At 37.4% G+C, this 27,244-nt stretch overlaps 3 protein-coding genes across 9 annotated transcripts in view; 2 read left to right on the forward strand and 1 right to left on the reverse strand.

The window, feature by feature from the left end:
• Position 1: 1 nt before the first annotated feature.
• On the forward strand, positions 2-10,440 carry golm1 (golgi membrane protein 1). 5 transcript variants are annotated; one of them, XM_015042246.1, is made up of 11 exons: positions 2-185; positions 1,914-2,048; positions 3,596-3,763; positions 3,905-3,959; positions 4,056-4,158; positions 5,658-5,781; positions 6,245-6,410; positions 6,603-6,815; positions 6,895-7,038; positions 7,138-7,236; positions 8,753-10,440. In XM_015042246.1, exons 2-10 carry the CDS (start codon positions 1,920-1,922, stop codon positions 7,233-7,235), a joined length of 1,200 nt encoding a protein of 399 aa, XP_014897732.1. In that variant the 5' UTR covers positions 2-185; positions 1,914-1,919; the 3' UTR covers position 7,236; positions 8,753-10,440. The 5 variants fall into 5 exon arrangements, with proteins under 5 accessions (XP_014897732.1, XP_014897734.1, XP_014897733.1 ...); XM_015042248.1 differs by having other exon boundaries at positions 6,898-7,038; positions 8,751-10,440; XM_015042247.1 differs by having other exon boundaries at positions 6,248-6,410; positions 8,751-10,440.
• Positions 10,441-12,750: 2,310 nt separating this feature from the next.
• On the forward strand, positions 12,751-14,676 carry LOC106953465 (cationic trypsin-like). The gene is made up of 5 exons (XM_015042264.1): positions 12,751-13,167; positions 13,299-13,461; positions 13,587-13,867; positions 14,060-14,196; positions 14,300-14,676. Exons 1-5 carry the CDS (start codon positions 13,131-13,133, stop codon positions 14,444-14,446), a joined length of 765 nt encoding a protein of 254 aa, XP_014897750.1. The 5' UTR covers positions 12,751-13,130; the 3' UTR covers positions 14,447-14,676.
• Positions 14,677-18,989: 4,313 nt separating this feature from the next.
• Positions 18,990-27,244, reverse strand: part of naa35 (N-alpha-acetyltransferase 35, NatC auxiliary subunit) — a 13,808-nt gene continuing 5,553 nt past the window's right edge. For 2 of the 3 annotated variants that reach the window (XM_015042257.1, XM_015042255.1), the window contains exons 6-23: positions 26,241-26,408; positions 25,261-25,327; positions 25,133-25,176; positions 24,246-24,296; positions 23,805-23,888; positions 22,867-22,981; positions 22,439-22,617; positions 22,153-22,212; positions 21,360-21,466; positions 21,135-21,201; positions 20,861-20,959; positions 20,548-20,726; positions 20,309-20,445; positions 20,136-20,203; positions 19,907-20,047; positions 19,687-19,809; positions 19,311-19,391; positions 18,990-19,136 (exon numbers count right to left, since the gene is read on the reverse strand). In XM_015042257.1, coding sequence (XP_014897743.1) covers positions 19,077-19,136; positions 19,311-19,391; positions 19,687-19,809; positions 19,907-20,047; positions 20,136-20,203; positions 20,309-20,445; positions 20,548-20,726; positions 20,861-20,959; positions 21,135-21,201; positions 21,360-21,466; positions 22,153-22,212; positions 22,439-22,617; positions 22,867-22,981; positions 23,805-23,888; positions 24,246-24,296; positions 25,133-25,176; positions 25,261-25,327; positions 26,241-26,408 — 1,830 coding nt within the window. In that variant the 3' untranslated portion in view covers positions 18,990-19,076. The remainder of the gene's footprint in view (positions 19,137-19,310; positions 19,392-19,686; positions 19,810-19,906; positions 20,048-20,135; positions 20,204-20,308; positions 20,446-20,547; positions 20,727-20,860; positions 20,960-21,134; positions 21,202-21,359; positions 21,467-22,152; positions 22,213-22,438; positions 22,618-22,866; positions 22,982-23,804; positions 23,889-24,245; positions 24,297-25,132; positions 25,177-25,260; positions 25,328-26,240; positions 26,409-27,244) is intronic. The other variant, XM_015042256.1, reaches the window with a different exon arrangement.

Here is a 27,244-nt window from a genome sequence, read left to right on the forward strand (position 1 = left end):
CACTGACTGTTCCTCTCCGTACCAGACATAGATGTTGCTCTTTACAGGCTCGGCTGTTTGTATGCCAGTAATATTGTAGCATTGCAAATTTTCTGAAAAAGCAATCTTCTTTTTAAATATATCACAGATTATCACTTTCTTAAAACAAGATATTTTAAAGTATTTTTTTCTGACGTTCATATCTGGTAAGTAAATAGTTCTCGAGCTATCAACGCCAACATGGAACAATCTTTGTTGCTAACAGTGTTAGCTTTAGCTTCTGATATACTGGTTGCTGTAGTAAGTAAATTGACAGCTCACGTTTAGCTATGCTTTTCTTATAATAGTCTGTATTATTTAGATTTAATTGACTCATCTAACATTAACACATCCTGTATTGTTATAGTTCCCGACGTTGATTCCCATCGACGATAAAACGGAAGCCTTTTTTAATGCTGTACAATGCTAACCGTTATTACCGTTGGAGAAATGTCTCCCTTTTTAATAAACCCATAAGCACGTTTTAAACTGGCGTTATTTCATAAGGGTACAGTGTTGCAAGGATATTCATATATTCTGTTTGTACAAGTTGCATTTTTCCCTTATTTTTTGAGGAACATATCGGGGTTATGTGGAAATACCAACAGTTGAAGTTTTAAGTGAAATCAGCATGGTGTAATATCTTTTACTGAACTTCTTCATTTGTTTATTTGCCTTATCATTTCCATTAAGAAAGCATTAGAAAGGATAGTTTCGATTTTACATACCTTTTCAAAAATTTGCATACCTCTACAACATATTTCAAATCTAGGCTTTATATATTTTAATGGGATTTAATGCGATAGATCATCATAAAGTAGCACATTAGTGTTACGTGGAATAAAAAGGAGGGATAGTGTAAATAAAAATCTTGAAGGTTGGGTGTGTTTATTCACAGCTGCCTTCAGAGGTAAAGTTATTGGTAAGTAGAGTCCACCTGTGTCTAATTGACACAAAGTATAAATCCTCTAATTCTTTAGAGGATTTAGAGAATTCTTTAGAATTCTCTAAAGAATTCTGTGAATTCTTTAGAGGATTGCTAAAGCATTTGTTTGCAATAAAACTTTTGTAAACAATCAGCATGATGAAGACCAAGGAACACAGCAGATAAGCCAGGGATAGAGTTGTGGAGAAGCTTAAATCAGAGCTAAATTATAACACAATATCTCAAGATTTGAACATCTCACAATTTGGAACTGAAAATAAAAAGTACTGCACAAATTACACTTGTGAAGAAATGGTCAGCCTCCTAAAACTGACAGCCGCATTTGATAGCATGATTTTAAGAAGTAACCCAAAGACAAATCTTGTAAATCTCTGGCAGAAGATGAAGTCTCCACATCACCTTGTGTCTAAAAGTCCAGACATAAATCCAATTGAAAATCAGTGTAGCACTGTTGCCTTGCAGCAAGAAGGTCTTCCCAAAGTCCAAAAATATGACTGTTAAGTTAATTGGTCTCCCTAAAGTTCTCCTTAGGTGTGAGCGAGTGCGTGCATGATTGTTTGTCCTGTCTGTCTCTGTGTTGCCCTGTGATGGACTGGCGACCTTTCCAGGGTGTACCCCACCTCTCGCACAAAATGTATCGCTGCTGGAGATACAAGGGTGTAAGAAAATGTATGGATTACAACATCCAGTCCTCCTACTTATGTGTTAATTATTTCAATTACTTGGTGCTGTCTGCAACATCTCCCCTGTTCTCTGCAGAGCTGAGTATCTAAGATCTCTTGCTAAACATGTTCTGGTATCTGTATAGTGAGGCAGAATTTCATGTTTCAGGTCATCCTTTCTTTTGTTGGAATGCAATGGGATTAGTGTTGCTTTTGCATGGATGCAATATAAAAAAAAAAAAAAAAGAAAAGAGGAATTCTGTTGACATTTATTATCTGGTTTGTAGGCCACCATGGGTGGACTGGGGAATGGTCGTCGTGGAGGAAGAGCCCCTCCTTTAATGGTTGCCGCCCTAATTGCCTGTATCTTGGTTTTGGGCTTTAACTACTGGGTGTCCAGCTCTCGCAACCTGGAGCTACAGGTAGGTGAACTTACACATGTGTTTGTTTTGTCTGATGAAAGCTGGGTTGGTATCTTTCTACTAGTACGTACATAAAGAGCATTCAGATTTAAGCTTTCCATGCTTTGAAATAAGTTTGAAATGCATGCTTGTTGCAGTGGTCGCTTCTTGGTTCATGTATCTGCCACACCCCGGTGTGCTGTTCACAGTTTTCGTGATTTTGATTCGGATTGTAAAGACAAGTAGTTTGTACTGACTGGTACAAAAAAAAACAACCCGTTTCCAACAAAAAAGATTCTTGTACTTTATGTGTATGAGGTATATGAAAACATTGAAATACTAAATCTTATTTCCTACAGTTAGATGAGACATTACAGAGTGGCCTACTTCAAAAATGAAACAGGAAACCCTCATAAAACTCAACACTTGTTTGAAGCTAAACTGAGCGTGCTAAAGTACACTGTTTGAATCTAAACACATGCACCTGCAGCTTAATAAAGCATGTGATAGGAATTTGCAGAGGAACAACTTCACACACGCTCAAGCTTGACAAATAAAACATTAGAATAGCTGTGATGTGCAATTGTTTGAAAAATAAATCGCACATTCTATGACAAGAAATGCTAAGAAAGATTTATGTGACACAGATATGCTCTCCTAAATCAGAACTGAGGCTTTAAAGATAAATCTTGGACATGGGATAAGATTCTAATGTTGGCTCTAAACTGAAAATCAAATCTAATTTCTTCACTTTGATCTGAATTCTAAAAGACAGCAAGTTAATAGCCTTAACACTGAATTTATTGCATTAATATTGATCAGAAAACTGTTGCTTGTCTGGAATTCTGCTGCTAAGAAGGCAGAATAAATTATACCAATACATCAACCACCTAATCCATGCCAATAAAATGTCATTTTAAAAATGCCATTATTTAATGTAAGTCAGGTTCTAAGACCTAAACACATTTTATTCAGACACATAGGGAATGATTTACTTTCACAGAATCCAACCAAAGCAAAGTAGAGAAGCAGCTTGTCGTTTCTACACACCTCACCTGTCTAACAAGTTCCTGAATACCTGAAATCTGAGAAACTTTCAGCGTATTTAAATAACTACTGAAGGCATTGCTCCGGTTCTATGAGTGTTGGATGCTGCCGTCTGTTTTTGTTCTTTTAATCCTCCTTAGTGCACAATTTGCTTGCTTTTTTTTTTTTTTTTTTAAGTGCATTTTAACATTTGTATGTGTGGGTTACATATCTTCCCTTTGTGGTGAAGGTTAAGCATCCTCTTGTCTAAACGGTGCCAGGGCAGAAAGCCTTCACAGGAAAGAACTAGATGAGGCCATGAGACCCGATAAAATATTTTGTCGCATTGTCTAAATTCTCTGTCGGTTGCTTTGTGGGCTTCTGGAAATATAAGAAGCAAACATCTCACGTGTTGTCCCTATCTCCTCTCTCAGATAAGTACTGTCACTATCAGATGTGTCGTCTTGTTGTCAGAACGTGAGATGAGCACAACGCGGTGACATGAGCTGATCCAGAATCTGTCATTGTGTGTTTGAACAAAGACCAAGCTGTATGAGCTGGAAGGCCAGGTGCGACGAGGAGCGGCTGAGCGAGGCGTCGCAGAGATGAAGAAGAATGAGTTTCAGGACCAGATTCAGAAACAGGTGGAAGAGATCAGTCACATTGAAAGCCTTCGCAGGAAACAACTGGATACGTACAGCCAAGAGAAGGTAAACACCATGACCACTAAGCCTCGGACTTGTAGGAGCAATCTAATGGTTAAACAGTTAAAATAAATAGTTCTGCAAGATTTGGACATTCCTCTCGTTTGCGGCTGTTAAAATTAATGCTGCTTTTGGTTTTGCCTGCAGGCTAAATTGCAGCAAAATATTTCCTCCAGTACCAAAACCATAGAGGAACTAAAAGGTAGCCGTTAAAATGTAACCTCTGGTTCTCAGAAATTGACTGATCATGTCAGTGTGAAGCTTACGTGTCTTACACTGTGTTTTGTCTGCTCTGCAGGTCAGCTGAATCAGATGAACAATGACTTGGGGAAGCTTCAGAAAGAGCTGCAGCGTTGCCAGGCCAACACAAGCATCCTCAGCAATAAGCTCACTGTTGACATGTAAGGAGTTTTGTTAGAAGTTCTTTAAACAATATGCTTAGTATTAGCTTGATTCATAATGAATTTATTTTTAAAAGACACAACTATACTTCAGTTGTACTTCTGAACCTTTTCACAATTAGCTACATAAATCATTACTAATTACAACCACAAACTTCAATAGATTTTCTTTGGATTTTATGCAAGTTACCAGTGCAAGTAAGTAAATAATGGCTTTTGTTCTGCTCCCTGTTCTCTGATGCCCCTAAATGGAATCACTTGCAACTAATTGCCTCCAAAGATTACAATATTATTAAATATTCTATGTTTAATTTAATATCTGTATAAATCCCTCTGTTCTGTGACAGCTTTAGAGATTTGTTAAGAACATTAGTGAACAAGCAGCTTCATGAAGACCAAGACATAAAGCAGTGGAGATGTTTAAGGCAAAATTATAAGAACATCGGAGCTGCAGACGTCCAAACAGAGCACTGTTCAATCCATCGTGGAAAAAAAGAGTGTGTGTGAAAAAAAAAAATCTAAAAAGACTAAAGCTGACAGAATAGGCAAGAAGAGCATTGAACAAGCTGGGATGGCTATGTGGGCTGTACAAAACATGTTCATTACATTCATACATAATATTCTTAGATATTGAGATTAAACGCTTTCAGTTCTGCCTGTTCTGTGCGGTTTTAGGGCTACGTCGCAATTATGTAAATAAGCTACTGCTGGTCAAACCCTCCCAACTCAGTGTTTCCATTAGCACCTTAAACACGTGAAAATGTCTACAAACAGATGCAGAGTGGTGCAACTGTACTGTACATCTTTGATCCGGAAGCAGAAGAAGTGGAAGCTCCTATACAACCATCAAGCCTCAACCCCTGAAGGATTAAACGCTGCGGATCTGTTGCACATTTATGCCCTTATTAGTTTAAACTGTGATGATTCTGCCTCACTTCCACCTCTGCGCCACAATCTGCTCAGCTTGAATGTGTCACCGTGTGCCATGATGTGAAGTCGAGCAGCTGACATCAGCGCAATAATTTAGCACAAAGCAATATTTTTTTTTTCCCCACAAATGCAACTTGTTAGGTTAGAGGAGGAACATGTCTGGAAACATGTAAAAAACAAATTCAGATGATGTCGGTAATGTCCAGGTGTCCGACATGTTTTCACAAACATCTTCTCGTTGTAGACTATCATTAAATCAACAGTAAATATGCAGGTATTGTGGGTAACGTAACATGAGATGGAGGACTAGCAGAGGCTATTGTAAAGCATTGGCTTATGCAGAATAACACATTTTGAAAACATGTCATGTAATTTCCACTTCAAAATTATTTATTAGTTGTTTTTTTTTTTTGGGGGGGGGACAATTACAAAAAAATCCTTTAAAAAATACATTGAAGTTTGTGTTTTCAATTTGACAAATTATGGAAAAAGCTGGATATCGATTCTTTGGTGATTGACTGTAAAGTTGATGGTTAACATGACTCTGTTGCATTGCACTTTTCTTGCAGAGCTCACTGTCAGTCTCAGGTTCTGTCCCAAAAGAAGCTGTGTGACGAGAAAGTGGCAGCTGCTAAACTTGAAGTTCAGAAGAATGTTCAGAAAGTCGTTCCGCCTGCAGGTTCTCCCACACAGGTAACTCGGCTCACCTGTTTGACTGTACGTTTAGGAATGTTTCCCTCATAACTAAAATGATCAAAAGTCTTTAGCTTTGGAATTAGGGTCAGTAAAAAGGTGATTAATAAGCCACTAAGGTTAGAAATTCTCCTGTGATTCAGGAATAATTACTGTTTACATGTGCTGATAAACAATGTTTTGTTTACTTGGTGAAAACTCTGAAACAGTGTCAGTGTCTTTGCACAATCACAGTAACACAAAAATGTCTCATTGTCTTTTTCTACTCAGTTTTGGCCTCGGTAGGCATTAGATGCATATTTACAAATGCTGTTGCGTATTATATACGTTAGTGCAACCATATCAAAAAGAACAGGGGTGGAAGTGAAACGCTTTCCGCTTTGTGGGTTCTTCTGCTCGAGTGTTTTGCTTCAGCTTTGATGCAAGTAAGAATAGTTCTTTTTTTTGACACTTTCCCCATCAGCAGAAAAACGCAGAGGCTGGAGAACAGAAAGAAGAGCCAATAGGAAAGGCCGCTCCCACAGAGGCTGAAGCAGCAGCAGCAGCTGTGAGCCAGAAACCAAACATCCCTCAGGGCAAAGGAAGTAAAGTTTCTGAGCTGCTCATCAACAACATCAACACTGACAAAGGTAACAAAAAAAAAAGAATGCGGAGTAATTCATGAGTTATTTTAGGTAAATGTAAAAACAATCCAACATTATTATTTTCAAAGCATACTTATTAACATTGAACATATATTGTTGATATTTAGATTTTAAATAATTCTTGGTTATCATTAAGACTGTAATTGAAATAAAAAAAAAAAACAATTTCACTTCCAGAGTGGTCAGAACAGCCTCTGATAGACGATCTCTCTAAAGCCGAGTCCCAGAGCGTTCCCATGGCTGGTTCAGAGAATCGGAACAAACTGCAGCAGAAAGAGGGAGAAGGGAAAACTTCCGAGGCGACGACCAGAAAAGGTTTGACAAACCATCTGATGGACGATAAAGACATAGAGGTGATGGACGTTCACGAGGAAGATGCCCGAACTGAAGGTGAATTGAAGACAGTATATAGAAACGGTTTTCTGTCTGTCGGTGTCAGTGACGTTATTCTAAACAGCAGTTCTTACAGAAGCAGATCAGGGAGTGCAGGACATCCTAAACGGTCAAGAAAAGCCAGAGGAGACGGCTAACGGTCAAAGACCTAAGGAACCAGATGAATATGACGGAGACGAGCAAGTTGTCGATGGAGTTGATTTGGAGAAAGAACAGAGAAGTAAAACAGCCAAAAATATGCTAAACGTTTTGTTTTATTTGCAGTTGTAGTTGCAGAATTAATTAATTTTCTTAACTCCTACTTTCGTATTTTTGGCAGATAAAAACACGGAGGAGGAAATGGCCGACTACAATGGCGACGATGAGAATGAAGGAGAGTTTGAAGCTGACAAACAAGCTGCACTTGCTCAAAACTGAGGTACATGCTGAAATCTATACTCAGGGGTTTATTTGGTTTCTTATTGAACTATATAGTTGCTACACAGTAATTGTAGCAAATAAGTAAATCGAAAAGTAAACCTCTCCTATATAGTCTTTACAGATAGATACACATTTCAAGCATTTACTTCTGTTGGTTTTTGATAAATATGAAAACCCAAAATTGGTATTCTTAAAAATTACAATTTTACGTAAGGCCAAGGAAGCCGATCTCCAATCTTCTAAAAAGTATGTCCATGTATGGAACGGTATATGCACTCCACCCTTGGTTGGTGCCCTTTTTGCAGAAATACAATAACTGCATCAGTGTGGCATGACATGCTCTGGTCTCTCTAATCAGGCAACCACAGTCGTTACCACAGTTGTTAAATCAGACAGAGACCCTTGTCAGTGTGGTCAGGTGGCAAATTCTTCTAGAAAATAAAAGCAGCATCTCCATAAAGTTTGTTTGCAAAGGGACAGATAAAACTCTGTGGGCAATGCCTGGTGATGGTCTGATGATCTTCAGATCATCATTGACTGAAAACGTCATGAGACCTGAAGCAACTCAGACTCTGCACCTTTTCATCCAACCTGGAACGTTGACTTCCAAATGAAAATAAAAAAAAAACTGTTTAATTTGGAGAGAGAACTTTGGAATACAAGTAAGCAGTGCAGTCCTTTTTCTCTTTGTCAAGTTGGGAAACTTCTGAAGTCGACTGTGTTTTCATTAGGAGGCTCTTGGATCTCCAGGCGAACGTTGCAGCTTAAATTTCCCACAAACACTTGGCTTAATCCTACATTCATCCCTGTCGCTTCCACGCCTTTTCCTACAACTTAATGTTTTTTGTTGTTGTCTTGCACTTAATTTTCAGTTAATATGCTTGGACCGTGAGCTTCACTAGCAATGATTTGATGTGGGTTAACCTTGTGAATGACTGCTGGAGAAATGTAAAGGCAGCGGTCTTCCCTGTGATTGACGGCACTATATGTTCCAAATATATCTCTATCACAAAATCAGTCTGTTCAATGTTCATATTGCAAAGGGCTGTGGAGAGAACAGCAACTGTTGGTCTATATAATCCCAGTTTTATGAACTTGTGTTTTACATCTCAGGGCAGCAGACGCTCACACTGCACACGAACGGCATTACCCAAAATACTAGAGGTTTCATATCGCAACAGATTTTTGTTGTGGCAAAATTACCAATATTATCGCTTAACACCATATGCAGTCCTATTCCACAATAACATTTCCATTTTCTGTATTCAATTTATTCTTCTAAAAATCCTAATTTTAGAAGAATAAAAATTCTTCTAAAATTTTAGAAGGGAAAAGAACATGTGTGTGTGATGAATAAATATATTATTAGTGTTATACTTTTAATCTTACACCAATAGTATAACACTAATTGAACTAAATTAATTTGTGTTGTATTATTTCGGATGCACCAGCAGCATAATGACTTCATCACTTTTATTTTGTCTCACTAACAGAATCCTGCTGCTGTTTTGCAGACACAATAGAGGAAGAATCCTCCAAATCTCCCCTTTCAGAGAGCAGGAGATGTTGTGCACCACAGCTCTGCAGCAAACACAGCAAAAACACAGACCCGTTTCAGCGTTTTCTTGATCTCGTTCAGATGATCAGATGACCAACTATCGTTGTTCCTCATTTGAGGACTTGTCATCCGTTTCCTTCTTGTTTCTCTCTCTTTTTTTTTTTTTTGCTTTGTTTTAGCGAATGTCAGACATGACTGAAGACATCTCATAGCTTGACACCATTTGGGCCACGTCGATGTGGATTAAAATGAGAAGTATTTCATGATGTGTTGACAGGTCTTGAGGTCACTTGATAGCAACTGTAAATTCAGATATCAACTTACCGCTGTTGGGCTTCAGGGTGTGAAATACTGAGATGAGCTTCAAGATCTGTGTGCTTGCTGTGACACGCATCAGCCACCAGAGAGCGCTGTTACTTTTCTCATTATTGTATCTTTAACAAGCCTTCGCCTTTCTCTGGTATAGTTTCTTAGAACATTTTTTTAAATATTTGAGTTTATTTCAAGTCAGTATTCACCCTTCTCTTAAACATTCTTTAAGCGTCCAGCCCTGTAACAGAAGGAAGTTACATTTCCTGTAGTTTCCTGCTATATTTCTCTCATAAAAAATGCTGCATTTGTAGTTTGGTTTAATTATTGATCATTCCTAAAAACAGAAAGGGGAAAAAAAAAAAACACAAACATAATTACAGTTTATAGATGATTCGAACGTTTTGTTTGAAGCATGATTTTATTGCAGTACAGTTATATTTAGTAATTAACTCTACACCATCATTGAAATGTTCAGGCGCTTCATTGGGAGCAGGCGTTTCCTTCTGAGCTGTATTTTCTACAGAGCATCGTGTGGGTTACTGTTTGCATCTTTGTGTATTTGAACTGGAATAAGGGGATGCTGGAAGTGCTCTCCTGCAGATCCTAAATGTCGCTGCTCCAGGCCGCATCTGCTTTTGTTGACCAGTTGTGTGTCGACATCTTAATCGGCTGTCTCTGTGGAGGTCGAACGTGTAAAGACGGTGAGATATCTCGTTGCGCTCACAGTCTGCCGCATCCTCTGTGTCAGTATCCGGCAGGGACTTTTAAAAAAATTGCTGTAATGTAATTGTACACATTTACACGAAGCTTCGTGGCTCCTCGGAGCCAGTAGAAGTGAACTGCAACTCTGAGATGTGCGTGTGCATTTCATAGTGAAGCTACACTGAGCTGGAAACTGGGTAAGTGCAAATATAAGCTAGTTGTAGGCGTCAAAGGTAACAAAAAGTCGATCTGAATTTATTGAAGGAAAATCGGTTGCCTTGTGATTTATGCAGGACAAGATGTATTTTATTTACTCAATGTCTGTAATATAGATGTAGTGCAGTAGATTTTAATTTCCAGAATGTTTTATCATCAGTTGTCTGCTCCAAGATTACATAATCTAGAAGTTGGAAATGACCTTCCTACAATGTTTTTTTTTTTTTTTTTTTTTGCATATCTGAATGATTTCCCTGCTGTACATTGTGACTTTTATAATGTTTTATAAGTGTAGATGTTATGCAGCTGAGTGTCTGAGATGACGCATGTTGGAATATCATTACATATTGAAATACAGGTCAAAACTTCAAAAATGTTGTACATGTAAATAAAACTCACACTTTTTCTGTTTTCCACACCTTTTTGCAACATTTTTTAACTCGTGCAAACCTCTTAATGTTCAAATTTTGTCATTTTTCTTTTATTTTTTATGATGCTGAATTAATAAGATCTGACTCAAAACCCTCGCAAATTGTGGAGATCTGTTAATTTATTAAGCAGCTTTGTTTATTTTCACAGTCCAAAGGAAGAAATTGCCACAGTTTAAAGGAAAATGTCAAAACAGTTTAGGTGGAATCACAAAGTGACGTACCTGCTAACGAGCAGAGAGCCTGTAATGTAATGATTTTACCAGAATTATTTAAAGTAGAATATCAGCCTTGATGGAGAACTGCCAATGAAAATCCTTGAGTACAAGATTGTTTCTGTTTTCTTTCTGCTTTTTACATATTTTACTATTGTCCGTTAATGTAAAGTTTAGACAGTTTAATTGTGATATTCAAATAGTTTGTGCTAAAAAATAAATAAAAATAAACTTTTCTAAAATGCAAATGTGCTAACCTTAAAAGAAAATATGTTCTTTGTATTTTGTTTGATTTGATTTGTTGCTATGACTTCATTTTATTTCTAAAATGAAAGATTTAAATTATCATGTTGTTTTATTTACAATAGAGTTGAATTAAAAATGTTTTTATTAGTATCGTATTTTGTGTGATTTCTTGTAACCAAAAGTGATATTGTTCCTTTCATCATTCGATAATTGTTGCATCGTTTCTATTTTGACCAGCAAATATGTTCTTGTAACATTTTGAGGTCTTTCTGCTGATAACTTGGCTTCAGAAAAGCATCTTCTGATTTAAGCAATAAACATAGTTAACCACGTGCCTTCACTGATTACCCAACATTTGATCATTAGATTAGAAGTTTTGTCATTTTAGTTGATCTGTCTTCTGTTAGTAATTTTAAGTTTTCTCCCATATATTTTTTCCCCATCATTTTAGTTTAACTTTGCTTTTCATTCACACTACATTGTTCTTCTGAATGATGTCTGGAGGAAAAAAACATTTTTTTTAGATTGTCAGAGAGGAATGCACTATAACTAGCAAATGCAACATGTTTTGCCATCAGAACTCACTGACCTTTTAAACCACAGGACTTTACTTCAGCAAAGTTTCAACTTTTAGTGACATTGTGAAAGCACACAATCTAATTGGTCATAAAACATTTGAATAATTATCTATGTGCTTTCAGATAAAAAATGTACCACAGTATTTAAATAATACAGTTATCTCAAATGCAAAGCAACGTACAAAGACAATTTGTTAGCTCATTGCTTTGTTTTCAGTTTAAAATGTTCAAGATCAGCAAGTGGGAGTATAAACTGGAAGCATACTTCTCAAAACGTCTACAGGGATATTTTAAGCAGTATTTAACTGTGTACTGGCAGCCATAAATTGTCAGCTAGGCTTTTTTGCTCTTGATTTTATTCATCTGTGAAAGTTTTAAATGTAATTTAACTTGAAGTGGACTCCTCTTCATCCGATTCACATTATAAGTAAGCAACAACTCTCCTAGTAGTTTTACTTTCCATAAACCCTGATTTTCCATTGGCCAGATGCAACGTTTTAAATGCAGCAATGAATTTAGGATAGAGGGATAAAGTGCAAACTTTATGCTGCTGTATGAACAATATGTTTACTGAACTCTGGAAACTCACACATACAGTTCTCTGCAAAAAAAAAAAGTACTATGTCATACAGCAACTCTTAGATACATATGAAAAGTTTAACTCTTGCTTTAAGGCTATTTTCAAAAGATATGTTTAATCTGACAAACAACCTAATCAGAAAATATATTTGAATTCATTGCATATGACTGTATTAAAGTAGTAAAGGTCAACCAGCCCCCCAACTTTTATGAAATCCAACTTTCTTTATATCTTTAAAATGATAGTGGCACAAACGAAAAGTTTTGCAGCACAAACCAGCACAAACATAGCACTAATGTTTGACACCGATTTAGTTTGATTTCATAAAAGTGGGGGGGCTTTTTGACCTTTACACTTTCATTAATATCTTCAAAGCCAAAGCAGCACAAACAAAAATTTTTGCTGCACAAATCAACACAAACATAGCCGAGTTGATTGACACCCATTTTGTCCGATTTGAAGAAGGTGGGGGGTTGGTTGACCTTGGATGACCTCTGGAAACATTTCTTTATATCTTTAAAATGATAGCGGCACAAACGAAAATTTTTGCTGCACAAACCAGCACAAACGTAGCACAAACGTTTGACACCAATTTTGTCTGATTTGAAGAAGGTGGGGGGGCCAACTTCACTCAGGTGAAGAGGGGACATGCAGTCATAAATTTTAAGAATAAATACGTTTTGACAAACTTCACACCTATAAAAATGACATAAAACCTTGTTGCACATTTATGTTCCACAACAATATGACATTTACTTTGAGCTTTATAGGAACTCCTTTTACAACAAGGTTAGCCTCATTTGTGTCTTGTTGCTAAAACGTTGCTACAGTCCAGAAGCAACCTTTCACTTAACTCATCCATTCCTCCGTTTATCTTCTGTGCTTTTCAGTTCATTTGACTGATGCACCATGAGGGGAACTTGTAATTGGCTGCCTAACCAGACTAGCCAACGACAAAAAAAAAAAAAAAAAGTCCCCCAGAATCTGATAAGGCCTATAAAACACAGTCAAAGCATCAGTCAGACACCAGAGGTGATCCACATCAAGAAGAACCAGGATGGAGCATTACTTTGTATTCCTTTTGCTGGTTGGAGGTGAGTTTTTTTTTTTTTTTTTCCTTCTCCAGCTCCTTGGACCTTAGCTGAAAGTTGTTCGGTAGACATTCTGCTTTGTGCGTTTGGTACTTGCGGCACGCGCTGAATGGCTGCTGTTTCTTCCTTTTCAGGTGCTGCATCAAACACTATTGAGAAGAGGATTCTTGGGAGTGAATCCTGTGGCAAGAACCGGCAGTACCACGTCCAGATAGAATCCGCTCAGGGCGGGAAGTCCTGTGGAGGCGCTCTGCTCAACACCCGCTGGGTCATCACAGCTTCTCACTGTGCAGAGCAGTAAGACATCCGCAGTTCACTTTTGCTTGTACTTTTCTTTAAGTTTTTTTTTAATTACTGACTTTCCAGCGTGTGTTTGAGCTGATTCCATCCAGTAATTTCACTACAATTTCTTTTCTTTGCAGGACAGTCAAAGTGAAGCTCGGCGTAAACAACGATGTGTCCATTTTTACAAAAGCCGTCTCCTGGTTCAAAGGCAACTCCAAAAAACACGAACAAACTATTCTGGCCAAACAGCAGCACACCTTCAAAGATGAAGAAGGAAATGCCCATGATATTATGCTCATCCAGCTGAATGAGGACATGTCAGCCAAACTTCCTGCCATCAGCCTCCCTTCAGGAGAATGCACAAAGCTAGAGCCAAAAACAAAAGTGCAGATTGGAGGAATGGGAGCAAAGGCAAAAGGTAAGAATATATATATATATATATATAAATATATAAATATATATATATATATATATATATATATATATATATATATATATATATATATATATATATAGATAGATAGATAGATAGATAGATAGATATTAAAAAAATGAAGCAATTTATTTTTGGTAAAAGGAAGTGACATTTCAGGGCTTTTGTTTTTATCAGGCGGTAAACCGGTTAAAGAGGTGAGATGTGCCACCACAGAGATCTCTGAGTGTGGAGAGGATGATAAACCTGACAGTAAATACAGCAGCGGTGAATCTACAATCTGTGCCTTCAAACCTGGAGTGGAGTCCTGCTTTGTAAGAAAACCATTCTACTGATATAACTATATAATACTTCAGCTTTGTTTTTCTACGCTGTTCCGCATGTGAAACCATCCTGCCTGTGATTTCTGTGTTTCAGGGCGATGCAGGCTCAGCTGTGGAGTACGATGGACATCTACAAGGAATTATTGTTAGCCAGCCTGTGGATACATGTGCTAAGACCATTGTAATGCTGGACATCTGTCAGTACATGGAGTGGATTGGTAAAACAATGAAGGAGAACTGATGAGTACGTTCCAGATATATCTTGTTTAATAATTAAAATAACTACCGTATTTACCTATTTATTTGAGCTTATTAGTCAAACTGCAGCCTTAGTGTGTTTATTTTGATGTGCTTTTCAAATATTTCAAAAGTATGACTTAAGACTATAGCAAAATACAGTTGTTTTGTCCAGCTGCCCATTTTACAACCACTCATCTCCATAAATAAAAAGATAAAACTATCAAAACTTCATGCCTTGTCTGCTGTGTGCTATCTGTCTGCTATCTGAACGTTCAAGGTCTCATTTCCATAACTGAAAAACTATTATCGCGTTCAAGTTTCACTTCCACTTTTCAAGCTAGAGCATCAAACTATTCCTAATATCCAGTGTCACAGCTCACAATTAATTTCCCCACGTTTTTAAATACTGGCTCGGCTCAACCCACCACGGAGCAGAGCAGGATGATTTGTCTGAAGACCAACACTATAAACGTGACCTACAGGCAACGAGGAAAAAGAAAGCACTTCCTACACAACACCTCAGTGTTTGAGATAAAGACATAAGAAAATCTAAAAAATAAAAAAAATGAGGTTTTACTTGAGCAAGAGTGTTGAACTCCAGTTTGAGAGTTACTGTTCTGCAACTTTTAGATGCATTTTTTCTCTAACAACTTACTGCTGAATTGGCTCAGCAGCACATCATCCGACTCCACAGATCCCCAAACGAGCCATTCATTTGATTCAGGTGTGAGAACATCTGAAAAAAACAAAGCACCCTAATGTACCATAGACAAGTCGTGTTAAAGTGCAGTCTTCAAGAGCTTTGCCGCCCCTTATCTAGAGTAATTTAGGGTGTAATTAATTTCTCTCAAAGTTTTACATAATTGATTCTTCTTTGTCTGAGTAAATAATAACATGGTAGTATCTAATGACTGTGGGCTTGAACACTTTAGGCTTGATTTTAGTTATTTATTTTTATTTTGACACTCTCTGCTTGTTTAAGTACGCTTAGATTAGACTGGCTTTTTAATTAAGGGAAGTCTGAGTGACAATGTTACAAGTGACTCCTGCTGGTCTACAAACAGCTGCATGCTGATGCCTTGAGCAGACCGACACACTCCTGACATCCTTTGCAGGATGAATGATGTTCTCTTACTGTTTCTTTTCTTATTTTTATTTTTTGGTTTCTTAGAGACAAGCTACCATCTTATGGTTAAATATAAAATCAAGCTGTCAAATACCCGTAAATGTATATTGTGCATATTTTATGGGTATGCAGCTGTGTTAACTATTGACTGACGGAACCTCTCTAAATGGTAAAGAGTGCTGTGACGGTAAACACCATTATACTACAGCATCATTTGAAGCTTCTCTTTATTTTCATTGTAGTGGCAGAGATGAGGCTGCAAAACCACAATGACATAAAAGACTTTTAGCAGACCTAAAACTTCATCCAGATGTTTATGAAGACAGGACTGATTTTGTTTCCAAGATAGAAGTTCAGTCTCTCAGTTGTGAAATATGGATTATTTTGTTTGTGTGCTAATAAATCTATGGGAAGCACAGGAAATCTATTTCCTTGACATTTCAATGGCATCTCATTGAACACATTTGAAGGCCTGACACTATCTGGACTCAATTTAGAGCATGTCCATGTTGCTAAAAATTAGAAGATTTTGACGATGTGTTGACACTCGTAATGGTTACCCGATACCAGCTGGGAGCTCAGTTATGTGCATACCCTTGTTGGGTTTCAGGGTGTGAAATACTATTACGGGTTTCAGAGATCAGAATGATTGCTGTAGCACAATTTAGCCAGCAGAGGGCTCTGAAGTACAGGCAACCTCTGAGTTTTAGCAGGATTCTCTACAAGGCCTTAACTTTCTGCATTATAAATAGCCCGTTTATTGGTTTGTTTGATGGAGGAAAACGTAATACGAAGGTCTCTGATTCTCTGTGGTCGTTCTGCATGGAGTGTTGCATGTTCTCCCCGTGCATGCTTTAGCTCTTGATCTTCCGCTGTCCAAAACATGGTTGCTCTGTGATGGAATGGCAACCAGTATCTGTACACCGACTCTCACCCAGTGACTGCTGGAGACAGACACCGGCCTCTATACCCTGCAAGGATAAAGAAGGTCTCTGGATGGAGGCTTTGGAGGCTTAGCTATGTTTTAGTCCGACCAATAAAATACCAGAAATGCGGCATGCCTTCCAGGCGAGTTTCTCTGGTAACCGGCTAAGCAGATCCTCTGAGGTGAACACTCTGCAGACTTGGGGTCTAAGTACCGCAGGAGCAGATAGCTGGGTAAGTGTTAACCTTTCTGAGCAGGAAGTGAGTTGGGTCCTCAGTGAAAGGAGCCAGAGAGTGAGGGGTGCAGCGCCTCACACATTAACATGCATCTTACTATAGCCTGTTTTATACTGTTACAGACTCTATGTTTATTCTGACAGATGTAAAAAAAAAAAATTAAAACAAAACTTGTCTTTTGAACAATGCAGTTTATGCTTAAGATCAAAACTAACTATCAATAAATCACAAGGCATATCCATTGTTTCTGGTTATTATTTAATGTAACTTAAACAGGTTAATTGCAAAGGATGACTCTATTTTCTACTTTCTGACTAAATGTGGCAAGAGAGCAAGTTAATCAAATTTTTGAAAAATCCATGTTACTTGCTAAATACTAATTATAACGTACACTTTCCCAGTGTCCAGCCATATGTAGCTCTTTCTTTATTTCTTTCTACTAGTAGGAGAACGAAGCTGCGCCAATAAGCCAACAGAAATACTGAAGAGAAGAAGAGCTGTCATCAATACGGTTGCAGCCATGCATGTTTTAATGTTACACAATACCGTAAAACTTTATGTTTTCAATACCGTATAAGGTAAACTTTTGGTGTAGTTTACCTTGGACCAAACGCCCTCCCAAAGCAATCTCAGTGGCCCCCTCTTTAAAAATTTCCGCCAGCGCCCCCTGCAGTCCTCTGAACACCCCCGTTGAGAAACGACTAGTGTTACACGTGTGAGTTTACTTAAAGTGTCATCTGGAGATGCCAACATGTGGTTAGGAGTCCCACTGAATTCATTTGAATACTTGTAGGTTCTCCTTACACAACCACTCCTTTCTGCAGATTAAACAATTCAGCAGTTTCAGGTTCTGTTTTGACCCCAATGTGGCACACCTCACATCAACTTGACCATTTTCGCATCACCAAATCTAGTTCAATTACAGGAGTGTAAACTTAAACAAATTATTCTCAAACTTGCGTCAAACTTGTGTTGTTGCTAAGAGTAACATTAACTATTAGGTTTAGAAGGCAATTAATTTTGTCCCAGAGTGCCAGCTGGGTTGCATAACTTTAATTTAATGATTTGAAATGTTCTTTTTGTATTTACTCATGTTATCTTTGTCCGATCTTTGTGTGATCTGAAACATGTAAGCGTGACAGAAAAACAGCAACTTTTCCTAGCATTGTATACATGAATGTCAAATTTTAGATAAATTATATACACAGAGTGATCGATTTCTCTTAAGCTTACTGAATAATGTATACCTAACAGCTAAAGGAAACCAAAATTAGAAAAGTAAAACATTACATCAGTCCACCAAAAAAAAATTTTTTTAATATAGAAATGTCACATTATGGAGAGAACTGGAGACCAACTTGACAGCTGTTCAGTAAAGTCAACAGGAGGGTCAGCCAGACAAGATAGAGAAACTGCTAAGACAGAACTGTATCCAAAAATATCATTCGGAAAGTTGAGTGGAGGAAAAAAGTGCGCTAGAAATAGCTGAAGCAAGCAGCAACAGAAACAGCTGCAGCCTTGCTATTGCTCTAAAATGTATTATTTTCTGATAAATCCATTCTTTTTTTAGAATTTGACATAAATGAGCCAGAATGATTTAAATTAACAGGCAAATATTTTTGAAATATTTAACTGTGTGAAATGAATCTATATACGACTTTCTCTTTTGAGCTGAATTCAATATTCAGGGTCAACATGGGGCCATAAGCAGCCACGAAATTACACTTTAGGTCAGCTCTGAGTCAACGTAAAAATATCTCCTTTTACAAAATAGTTCCAGAAATGACACAAATGGAGCTAAATGATATTTGTTTTCAAAACTACAACCACATAATTAATTTTTTTTTTACACATTAAGAACTGGTCAAGGAGACTTAATCCATAGCATAAAGCTAGAAAATAAACTCCCCCAGCTTATCTGTGAACATTTTTATGAGTGGACTGAATAAATGTTGTCCTTAACATGATTTTGAAGCCAAGTTTCTCAGTGTAAAAACTCATGCTTTCATTTGACTCAACACTACCACCAACATTAAAACAGAGATTTAATAAACTATAAAGACATGCACACATTATTACCACACAGTGTTCAGGAGATGCTTTTTAAATGGGATAATAAAACAAAAACAATAAAAAAAATTACGTTGCATACTGTAACCTACATCAATGTAAATGTTTCTGATTCAGGCCTAGATTAGTTTTCAGGTCTGGTTTCACCTCAGTAAAGTGAGAAATAGAAAACAAGACACAGCTCTACGTGATGTTACAGCTGGGTGATTTTATTATCGTTCCAACATGGACTGGGTCAGGGTGTTTGCGCGCTCCTGGTGCCGGACTGCGGGATTCAAATTATCTTGACAATAGGGAAATATTTGTGAGCGGAGAAGTCAAACTCTGGCAGCACCTGAAGATACAGGAAAATAAAATTCATCACACTCCAATAAAGGGGAGCTGATACATAACAACAACTAAAAAACAGTACTTGACAGAAAACAGACTGCTTTCTTTTTAAAAACATAAACTAGTCTACATTTTGAAACAGCTCTAAGGTATTTTCATTGTAAATAAATTGCGTTACCTTGGTTTCCTTCTTGTGGCCCCCGGCTAGAAGCTTCATCACTACTATGTTGGGCTTGGCCACCTTCAGTGTGCGGTTTACCTGCCATCAATAATTTATTATTTGTTATTGATAGCCATAAATAATGGAGAAGAAATAATTGTTTGGGCCAACAAAGCAGTAATAGATTGGCAATAGGGATTAATGTTTGATTAAAAACATTTTAAACCACCAGGTTTTTTTATTTAAAATGGTGCTGATCATTTCTAGGCATCAAATTTTGTTACTGTAGGAATTTAATTATTCATAGATACTTTAATATTTATCTACTTTTAGAGCTTGCAAAAGTTGAAAAATGTTCCATCATAAAAGATTAACAACAGATTGACTTCCTGACCTCAGCGTCTGGGTTTGGCACACTTTCTAGGATGAGCTTGGCCTGCTGGAAGTGTTTGCTGGCAGCCAGGTAGAGGTCTGCAGAACCTGGTGGAGGATTGTACTTCTTCAGATCCGACATTTCCTGGAGAGGGGAAGAAAAGCAAAACAAAACGGTTCAGAAAGAGACACGTTTGAGATAGGACAGGAGATCTGCTGGACAGGTCACACACTGACTTTACCTTAAACTGGATGTAGTGCACAGGCGGGGGAGTTACTACACTGTTGAAGGGAGCAAAGCGATGCTCGTAGCGGACTTGTTCGCTGTCCAGCTCAAACTGGGGCTTTCGCACCTTTCCGTCCATATCCAAAGCTACCATGGTCTGACAGAAGAGAAGCAGGAAGGACAAGGACACTTGTCCTTTAGCATGGCAGGAAGGGTGTCAAAAAACATAGTTTGTTATTTCCTACCTTGTACATGCCAGCACACATATTCTGGTACGCCTGACTCATGGTGATCTCTTTGCCAAGAGGGCGAACTGCAAAGCAAAATAAAGCGATTTCAGTGCTCTGGAGCCTCATGTCACTTCCTCATGGAAATGAAACATTCTGAATCACGCTTAGGTTAGACGTAAAAACTGGACCTTTCTTCTTCTTCTTGGTCTTTTTGCTGCTCCGTCCTTTCAGCTGTTCCTCCAGAATCCGCTCTTCTGCCATCTGAGAGGAGTCGGCTCTGCTTAGTGTCGACATCAGCCACGCATAGAGGAACTCTGACAAGTACCTACAACCAAAAAAAACAAAACAAACACAGTTGATTAGTTTATATTTGATTTTTCTTTTTTTTTAGATAAAGCCAAATTAAAAACAATACATGAGCACCAACCAGTAGATGTAATAGTATTCATGCATGCTGTAAAGCTCCAGTTCAAAACCACTCAAGAGATACTGGATCATGATCCTCAGGTTATGATAGAGGATCCAGGTGCCGAGACAGGCCAAATGTTGCCGTTGAGGCTCCAATTTCATCAGTAAGCTGTGCAGTGCTGCATCCACCTTCTCAGCCTGAAGACCAAAAAAGATAAATAAATAAATGAACATCTAATATAGCACCTAAACTCCCCAGGCTAATCTAGCTTGTGATACACGCAACAAAACGCTGATTGTTTTGTTTAACCTCTAAAATGACTGAATCTCACCTCATCCTGTAGCGTAGCAAACTCTTCAAGAATGTGTCCCAGTTTGTCTCTCTGCCGAGCGCGGTTGTGTCCGTGGATCTGGATGAGGTTGCAGAAAGGCTGCACCGGAAAACAGCAGGTTTCAGTGGAAGTGTTATTAAAACTTATAGCAGTTGGTATGCAACTATCATATCTCACTGGGCACAGATCCCTGTAACCGCACTAATGATCTAAGCAAATGTGCATAAATTCCAGGAAGTACTTCAATGCACAAATTTGAATATTTAAAATATACCCTGGAGCAGTGAGTGACAAAGGAGTCGATGTAGTCCTTGGCCTGGTGGTTGTTGAAGAGACAACATCTGAAGACAAAAATTACATTATTTACTAAATACAACACTAGTCCTAACCTTAAATGCAGCTAAACTGCTGACAGAAACAAAGACTGCACACAATACTCATAATCTCCTGATTGTAATAATGTAATAATCTTATTGCCCTACAGTTAGCAAACACTTACTTGTAGGAGAGGACTGGTGGGCTAACAAAGTATCTCAGGGCATCTTTAATCATATCTTGCATCAGGTGAGTGCCGAACACTTTCTTATTGTCTATCAGGAACGTCGTCTGAAAAGAAGAGACTTACATGAACTTAATAAAAAAACAACAACAACACATTCACAGTTTTCCTCACCGTATTCACATGAAACCAGATGAAACATTTCCTGTTTCAGGTCAAATCAATATTATTTATGTTTGCCAAATGTCAAAGTATTATGGGGAACCCCCCTGTCCCCCAACATGTTTTGTGACTTTCTTTAAAGTCAGAAGTTTTCCTACACTAAGATTATTATGTCTTTAACCATTCAGAAAAGCCCAGACAAAGAAATCAGCTATGTGAGCTTTAAACATCAAAAAGATTTTTTGTTATTGTTTCTCTTCCAGTGTCATTCATAATGCTGTGTCTCCTCCCAATAAAAATAAAAAGCTATTTTCTTGTGGTCATTCCATCACTAATGAAGATCAATACTCATCTGTCTTAGCTGAACAGAAAGCACTTGTCTTTCCCATTTTGAGGAGTGGGTAAAAGACACAGTTCTCAAATTCTTTGATATTCATGCCAACTTGAAAAGGAAATAACTGCTTGCAGTCAAATTACTCTGAAAAAAAAAAAAAGCCTGGTCTAGTTCAAAAAGTACATAATAAATTACAAAATGAGATCCAATAAGTTCAGTTTAAAGGAATTTTGTTGAATCATTTTTAGGTATGTTTTCAAGCTGTGAGGACAATAGAGAAGACTCATATTTACATACCTGGAGAAGAGATCTGGAGAGCACACAGGGTGACTGCTCACTGAACTCACAAAAGAAGTCCTGAAAAAACAAGATCCTTCATCCACAAAACATCCTGGAGACCATATTTTACAGGACGGTTTACGGAGAAGCCAAGAACAGATAACTAAGACTCATTTGAAATGTAGAGTGACAAAAACCAATATTTTTCTGTTTTTTTTGTTGTTTTTTTTTAATGGAAGAAAGATATAAACAAAATGGAAAAGAACATTTTGTGTTCTGAAGTAGCTTATTGTACTGTGTTTACCAGAATGCCGTGTAGGTTTGTGGTGTTGACCACATCACAAACCGTCTTGACGCGTTCTATGAGCTTGCTGAAGTAAGCCACCATGTCCTCCCTCTTGATGATCTTGGCGTAGCGAGGAAAGGTAGGTGGCAGCAGTCGTTGGTTCACGAGAGGCTCGAAGCCCATCATGATGGGGTGGTCTGCCATTTTCACACACAAACAAGTACATCACATTTTTTAAACTAAACACTGAAAAGAGCTTGTAAAGGTCAAATCAAGTAGAATGGAGCAAGACTAAACCAATATTGGCTAAAAAAAATAAAATAAAATCTAGAACACAAAAATGCAAATAATTTATACATAACTTCATAGACAGTTTACTTAAAGCTTGTAAATAATTTCAATGTCAAAGCTTATGTTTGACTTGGTGGTTACAAAGTGTGTGTTACCTCCTTTGGTTGTGTCATTTTGGGACTGGATGCCATACTGGATGCTGGAATGAATGGGTGGCAGCAGGTCAGCTGCCTGAGCTACAAGCTTCTGGGCCTCACTCACTGAGCTGGTCTGATGAACACACAAATACAATACATTTTTCTTTCATTCACATCTGGTTGTGCATATTTATGTTTTCAACCTAAAAAAAAGCTTCTTTATTTATTTGCAGGGCTCCTTCCCTCTTTTCCTTTCCAAAGTGTATACTTATTCAGATTCTGTTTAGTTATTAGACTTTTCCATCAGTTTTTACAACAATCTTGTCAGGTTTTCGAATTGCACAAAGCAGTTGTCAGTGACCTGTTGTACTACCAGAGTGTTTCATTACTTCTTTCAGCATCTGCAATAACTTAGTTCAAGTCTAATTCAAAACCTACACCACTAGTCTTGTCAAATCAAAATGTGCAACTTTATGATTAATGAATATTCATTCTTGCAGTCTTCATATATTCTAGACCAAATAATAACACAGCAGTTTTAAAGGTGGCTATTTGGAATCTAAACAAGACCCAAAACAAGACAAAGTTTAAAAACTTTTAAAATAATTCTCCAGAAGTCCAAAAGCAGTGAAGTTACTCTTTTAGAAACAAGCTGCAATGTGGCAAGTTAATGTTTAAAGATATCTGTAAAAGCCTTAATTGTTATTGTTTAGATTTTTATCTTTCATAGGAATACATCTGAATGTTTTTTTTTTTTACATACTTTTTGAGATGTTCAAAATGATGAAAGTAGTTTAATATTTTCCAGACTTTTCAAGGCTGTATTGGAACCCTGTCAGGCAGTTTTGTTAAGGCACTGACATATTTGTGCATATATTTAATGTTCCAGTCTCTGTGGTTCTGAATTGCATGTGGCCGTTTTCCTGATCTTGCACGTTTCTTTGTTTGCACCTTACCTCTTTCTTGGTAAAGGCAATCAGAGCAGTCAGCAGCAGGCGTGTAAACTTGATTCTGTTGAAAAGTGCCAGACACTGCTGGTGCTACAAAATAAATAAATAAATAAAAACACACAAGATGTCAGTGTTTTCCTGGCATGCATTTCTTATTTTAAATTAACAAAAAGTTAATCTTCAGGACAATTTCATTTCCCATATTTATTACAACGAAGCTAATGGAAACTGTTCCAAAAACAGTTTTAAAGCTCATTTGAATTTCACACGACCACAGACGAGATGGCAAACGATATGTGAGATTTATGCAAAAGTGTAAGGTTATTTGTTGAAGAACAATGGGGAAATCTGACTTACTGCATGCAATCCTACACCCATCATAAAGTAGCACATCTAGATGTGCTAAAAGAAAATCTATACTAAATATGTGTAACACGGTAAACTCACCTCCAGCTCAACGTCTGGGTTTCTCTGCTCGCCTTGCCGGCTGCGTGTGCTCTGTGAGGAGAAGCAACGTACATCAGGACATAGAAAGTAAGAGACATTAGGCTCAAAGCATAAGCTGAACCACCTCTTGTTTCTAGGAAATGGTTAAAAAAAAAAAAATGATCATGTGACAAAATAATTAGGGGGAAGGCATCATTTAACTAAGTTTTTGAAAGTAAGAACCTTATGTTTCTTAAAAACTGTTTTTCAGTTTTGAAAGTGAATTTAATCTATCATAAGTTTTAAAAGAATTGCATTTAAGAAATATTTTAAAATCAGTCTCCTATATCAATTGTGATATGTATGAGCTACAACGTGAGGTCATAAACTGAAGATAAAAGTGTAGCAAATAAAGTCGAAATGAGGCAAGTTGAGCCATTTAACCATACACTGGCTCAACTTACCCCATATCCTTACTGCAGTTATTTTGGGTGTAGGCTACATATCTTCAATATTAAGTCAAAATTGTGCATTTATACGATTACAGAGTGGACATCATGCCTTGTGCATGTAAACGAAAAAACAATTAGGGGAGCCACCACCAACATTCTTCAAAGAGTCAACAGTTCTCCACCAAGTTGGAGATCTACTGGATCAGCAGTAAAGCTTTACAAGTGACACTGAAAACCTACACTGAAAAAAAAGAAAATGCGCGTTTGAAAATGATAGGCTAAAAGGATTTTCTCAGATGCCATGGAGTTTCAAATTTCCAAACATATTAAGAAAGAAGCTAACATTTCCAAATGTTAATGTTCGGTTCCCAAGGCCACTTAAAAACATTCAGTTTTTTTTCTTGATCTAGTGATTCTAAATATGAAAATTGGCTGCAGTAATAGACAGTAAAATACCTTGACTTTCCTCTGTAACTCGTCTTCCACATCTTTGAGCATGCCTACAAAAGATCGGCAGGAGAGAAAGAAACATCTTACTTATCTGGACACACTGCAAATGTTTACAACACACAACAAATAAGCACCTGTCACCCGCAGGTCCGTGACATTATTGGCCATCTTGAACCCATAAGTCATTGCCTGGAAATCCTCCTGTATAAAACATGAGTTAAAAATGATTATTTTAGACACTGAAATTAAAATATGTTTCAAATCCTCTTTCTCCTTAAACGGTATAAGACATGAGTAAATTAACCAGTTTGTCAATGTAATCCAATTTGTATCTTAATTTAGTTTTTTTCTTTGGTGGCTAAACATTTTTAAGGAAAACAAATCCAGACTTTTCTAGACTTTAAATTTCGGAGTTCTGTCATTTTAAAATGTGAAACAACAAAGTTAATTATAAATTCAATGAAAATTTGCCTGATTTTTGATAATTACCTGGCAGAGATGTATAAAATGGACATATGGAAACTTGGGGGGGAAAAAGCAAGAAACTAGGTAGTTGGATATATGGAAGTATGGAAGGTAGGGCAAAAGAGGAGGGAGATCAGGAAGGAAGGACCACAAAAGAAAAACTTAAGGAAAGAAGGAAGAAAAAATGGAAATGAAAGGAAAGAAGACAAGGGAGGTAAAAATTAAGGACTGAAAAAAAAAGAATGAGTAAAAGACAACATTTAGTCAATCGGAATGAAAATAGGAATATTTTTCTACAGTCATATTTTTTTTTTCCTGTATTAGTAAATCCCTGGAACATGCAGTCATCAAATTCCATACTAAATGTCCTGCGTAGAAATCTTGAAATTTATCAAGGGATCATTTTTCTCGGAGGTAATGGCCTGAACACATTCAGTTATTTACACACATTCACACCTGGAAGCTGCCAAGTGCAGTCGTAACCAGGCCTACTCTTCAATGAGGCGCTCCAGTGGAGCTGTAATGCACCGCAGTGGTGTTAATGAGTGACTTAGCATACATACCTCAAGGCTCTTCTCACTAGACTTCATACCTGCAGCCTTCTCTAACATTTATCCCCACGATGAGCAGGAGAGGTAAAACAGCTCACCTCTTCAAACACAGCTGCCTTGTTGACTTTTTCCCGCGCGATGTCACACACTTTTAATAAACCCAGGGCAAAGGCCTTGAGTGCTGGCTCCTCGATGAGGTCGGGGTTATGTACGTACAGGCAGGTGAAGACGGTCTGTGCCAACGAGTGACCCTCCAGCCATGTTATCTAGGTAGACGCATGTAAAAACACACAATGTATGAACACTGGGTTTTATGTTTTTAATAGTTTTACAAGTCTTTATAAGCACAAAAACTTTGCATATATTCTCATTAGAATAAATGTTGTATTAATTTGGGTATTTTAAGTTGTTTGAATGCTTCTTCATCATACTAGGCTGACATTAAAACAAGTAACTTTAAAGGATTTAAAAACAAGGATTAGTTTAACAGGTTTCACTGCGGCCAGATTGCTCGATCTTTGTCTCCTCTGGCCATAAAACGTTTTCCCAAAGGACTCTCACGAGACAAGGATTTCAAATACATTGAAAATAGTTATGGATTGGACAAAGGAGGCCAACAGACAGCTGCAAGGATGCTCAGCTAAAACGAACTCCACCCAATACTGAAGAAAAGTGGTCAAATATCCAGGCGGAATTGTGCCAGGTAGACACTTGCTGATGGATACAAAACCATGTGACAGACTGCTAAAGGTAATATTAACCAAACGTTATCTGACATATTATTAATCAAATTAATGACACTCAAGCATGGATGTATGTCAACTTCAAACCAGCAGAACTAAGAAATTTGTTGAACAATTGTCTTGATACGGTTTTATTAGTTCAGATTCTTCAATCCTTCAGTAATTAGATAAATGCAAATAATTGATGTAACCAACTTTTAATATACATTTTTCTACATCCAGAGAAGTCTCAGAAAACCTCTGCATCTTCTTGGCCAGTCACTGCTATAATTTAAGAGAAATCCAATAATACTGCATGTCCACTTGAACTTCAGGAACTATAAATAGGCAATTTACCAAAAAAAAAAAAAAAAAAAAAA

This window comes from Poecilia latipinna, unplaced genomic scaffold (assembly GCF_001443285.1).
Source record: "Poecilia latipinna isolate Pla-1442-1.1 unplaced genomic scaffold, P_latipinna-1.0 Scaffold583, whole genome shotgun sequence".
NCBI lineage: Eukaryota > Metazoa > Chordata > Actinopteri > Cyprinodontiformes > Poeciliidae > Poecilia > Poecilia latipinna.

Excerpts from the sequence above, each read along its gene's own strand:
- LOC106953465 (XM_015042264.1), top strand. The coding sequence starts at position 13,131 with ATGGAGCATTACTTTGTATTCCTTTTGCTGGTTGGAG. Across the intron at positions 13,168-13,298 it reads ATTCCTTTTGCTGGTTGGAG|GTGCTGCATCAAACACTATT; the intron begins GTGAGTTTTTTT and ends CTTCCTTTTCAG. Across the intron at positions 14,197-14,299 it reads CTGGAGTGGAGTCCTGCTTT|GGCGATGCAGGCTCAGCTGT; the intron begins GTAAGAAAACCA and ends TCTGTGTTTCAG.
- golm1 (XM_015042246.1), top strand. The coding sequence starts at position 1,920 with ATGGGTGGACTGGGGAATGGTCGTCGTGGAGGAAGAGCCCCTCCTTTA. Across the intron at positions 5,782-6,244 it reads CTGCAGGTTCTCCCACACAG|CAGAAAAACGCAGAGGCTGG; the intron begins GTAACTCGGCTC and ends TTTCCCCATCAG. Across the intron at positions 6,816-6,894 it reads GGAAGATGCCCGAACTGAAG|AAGCAGATCAGGGAGTGCAG; the intron begins GTGAATTGAAGA and ends CAGTTCTTACAG.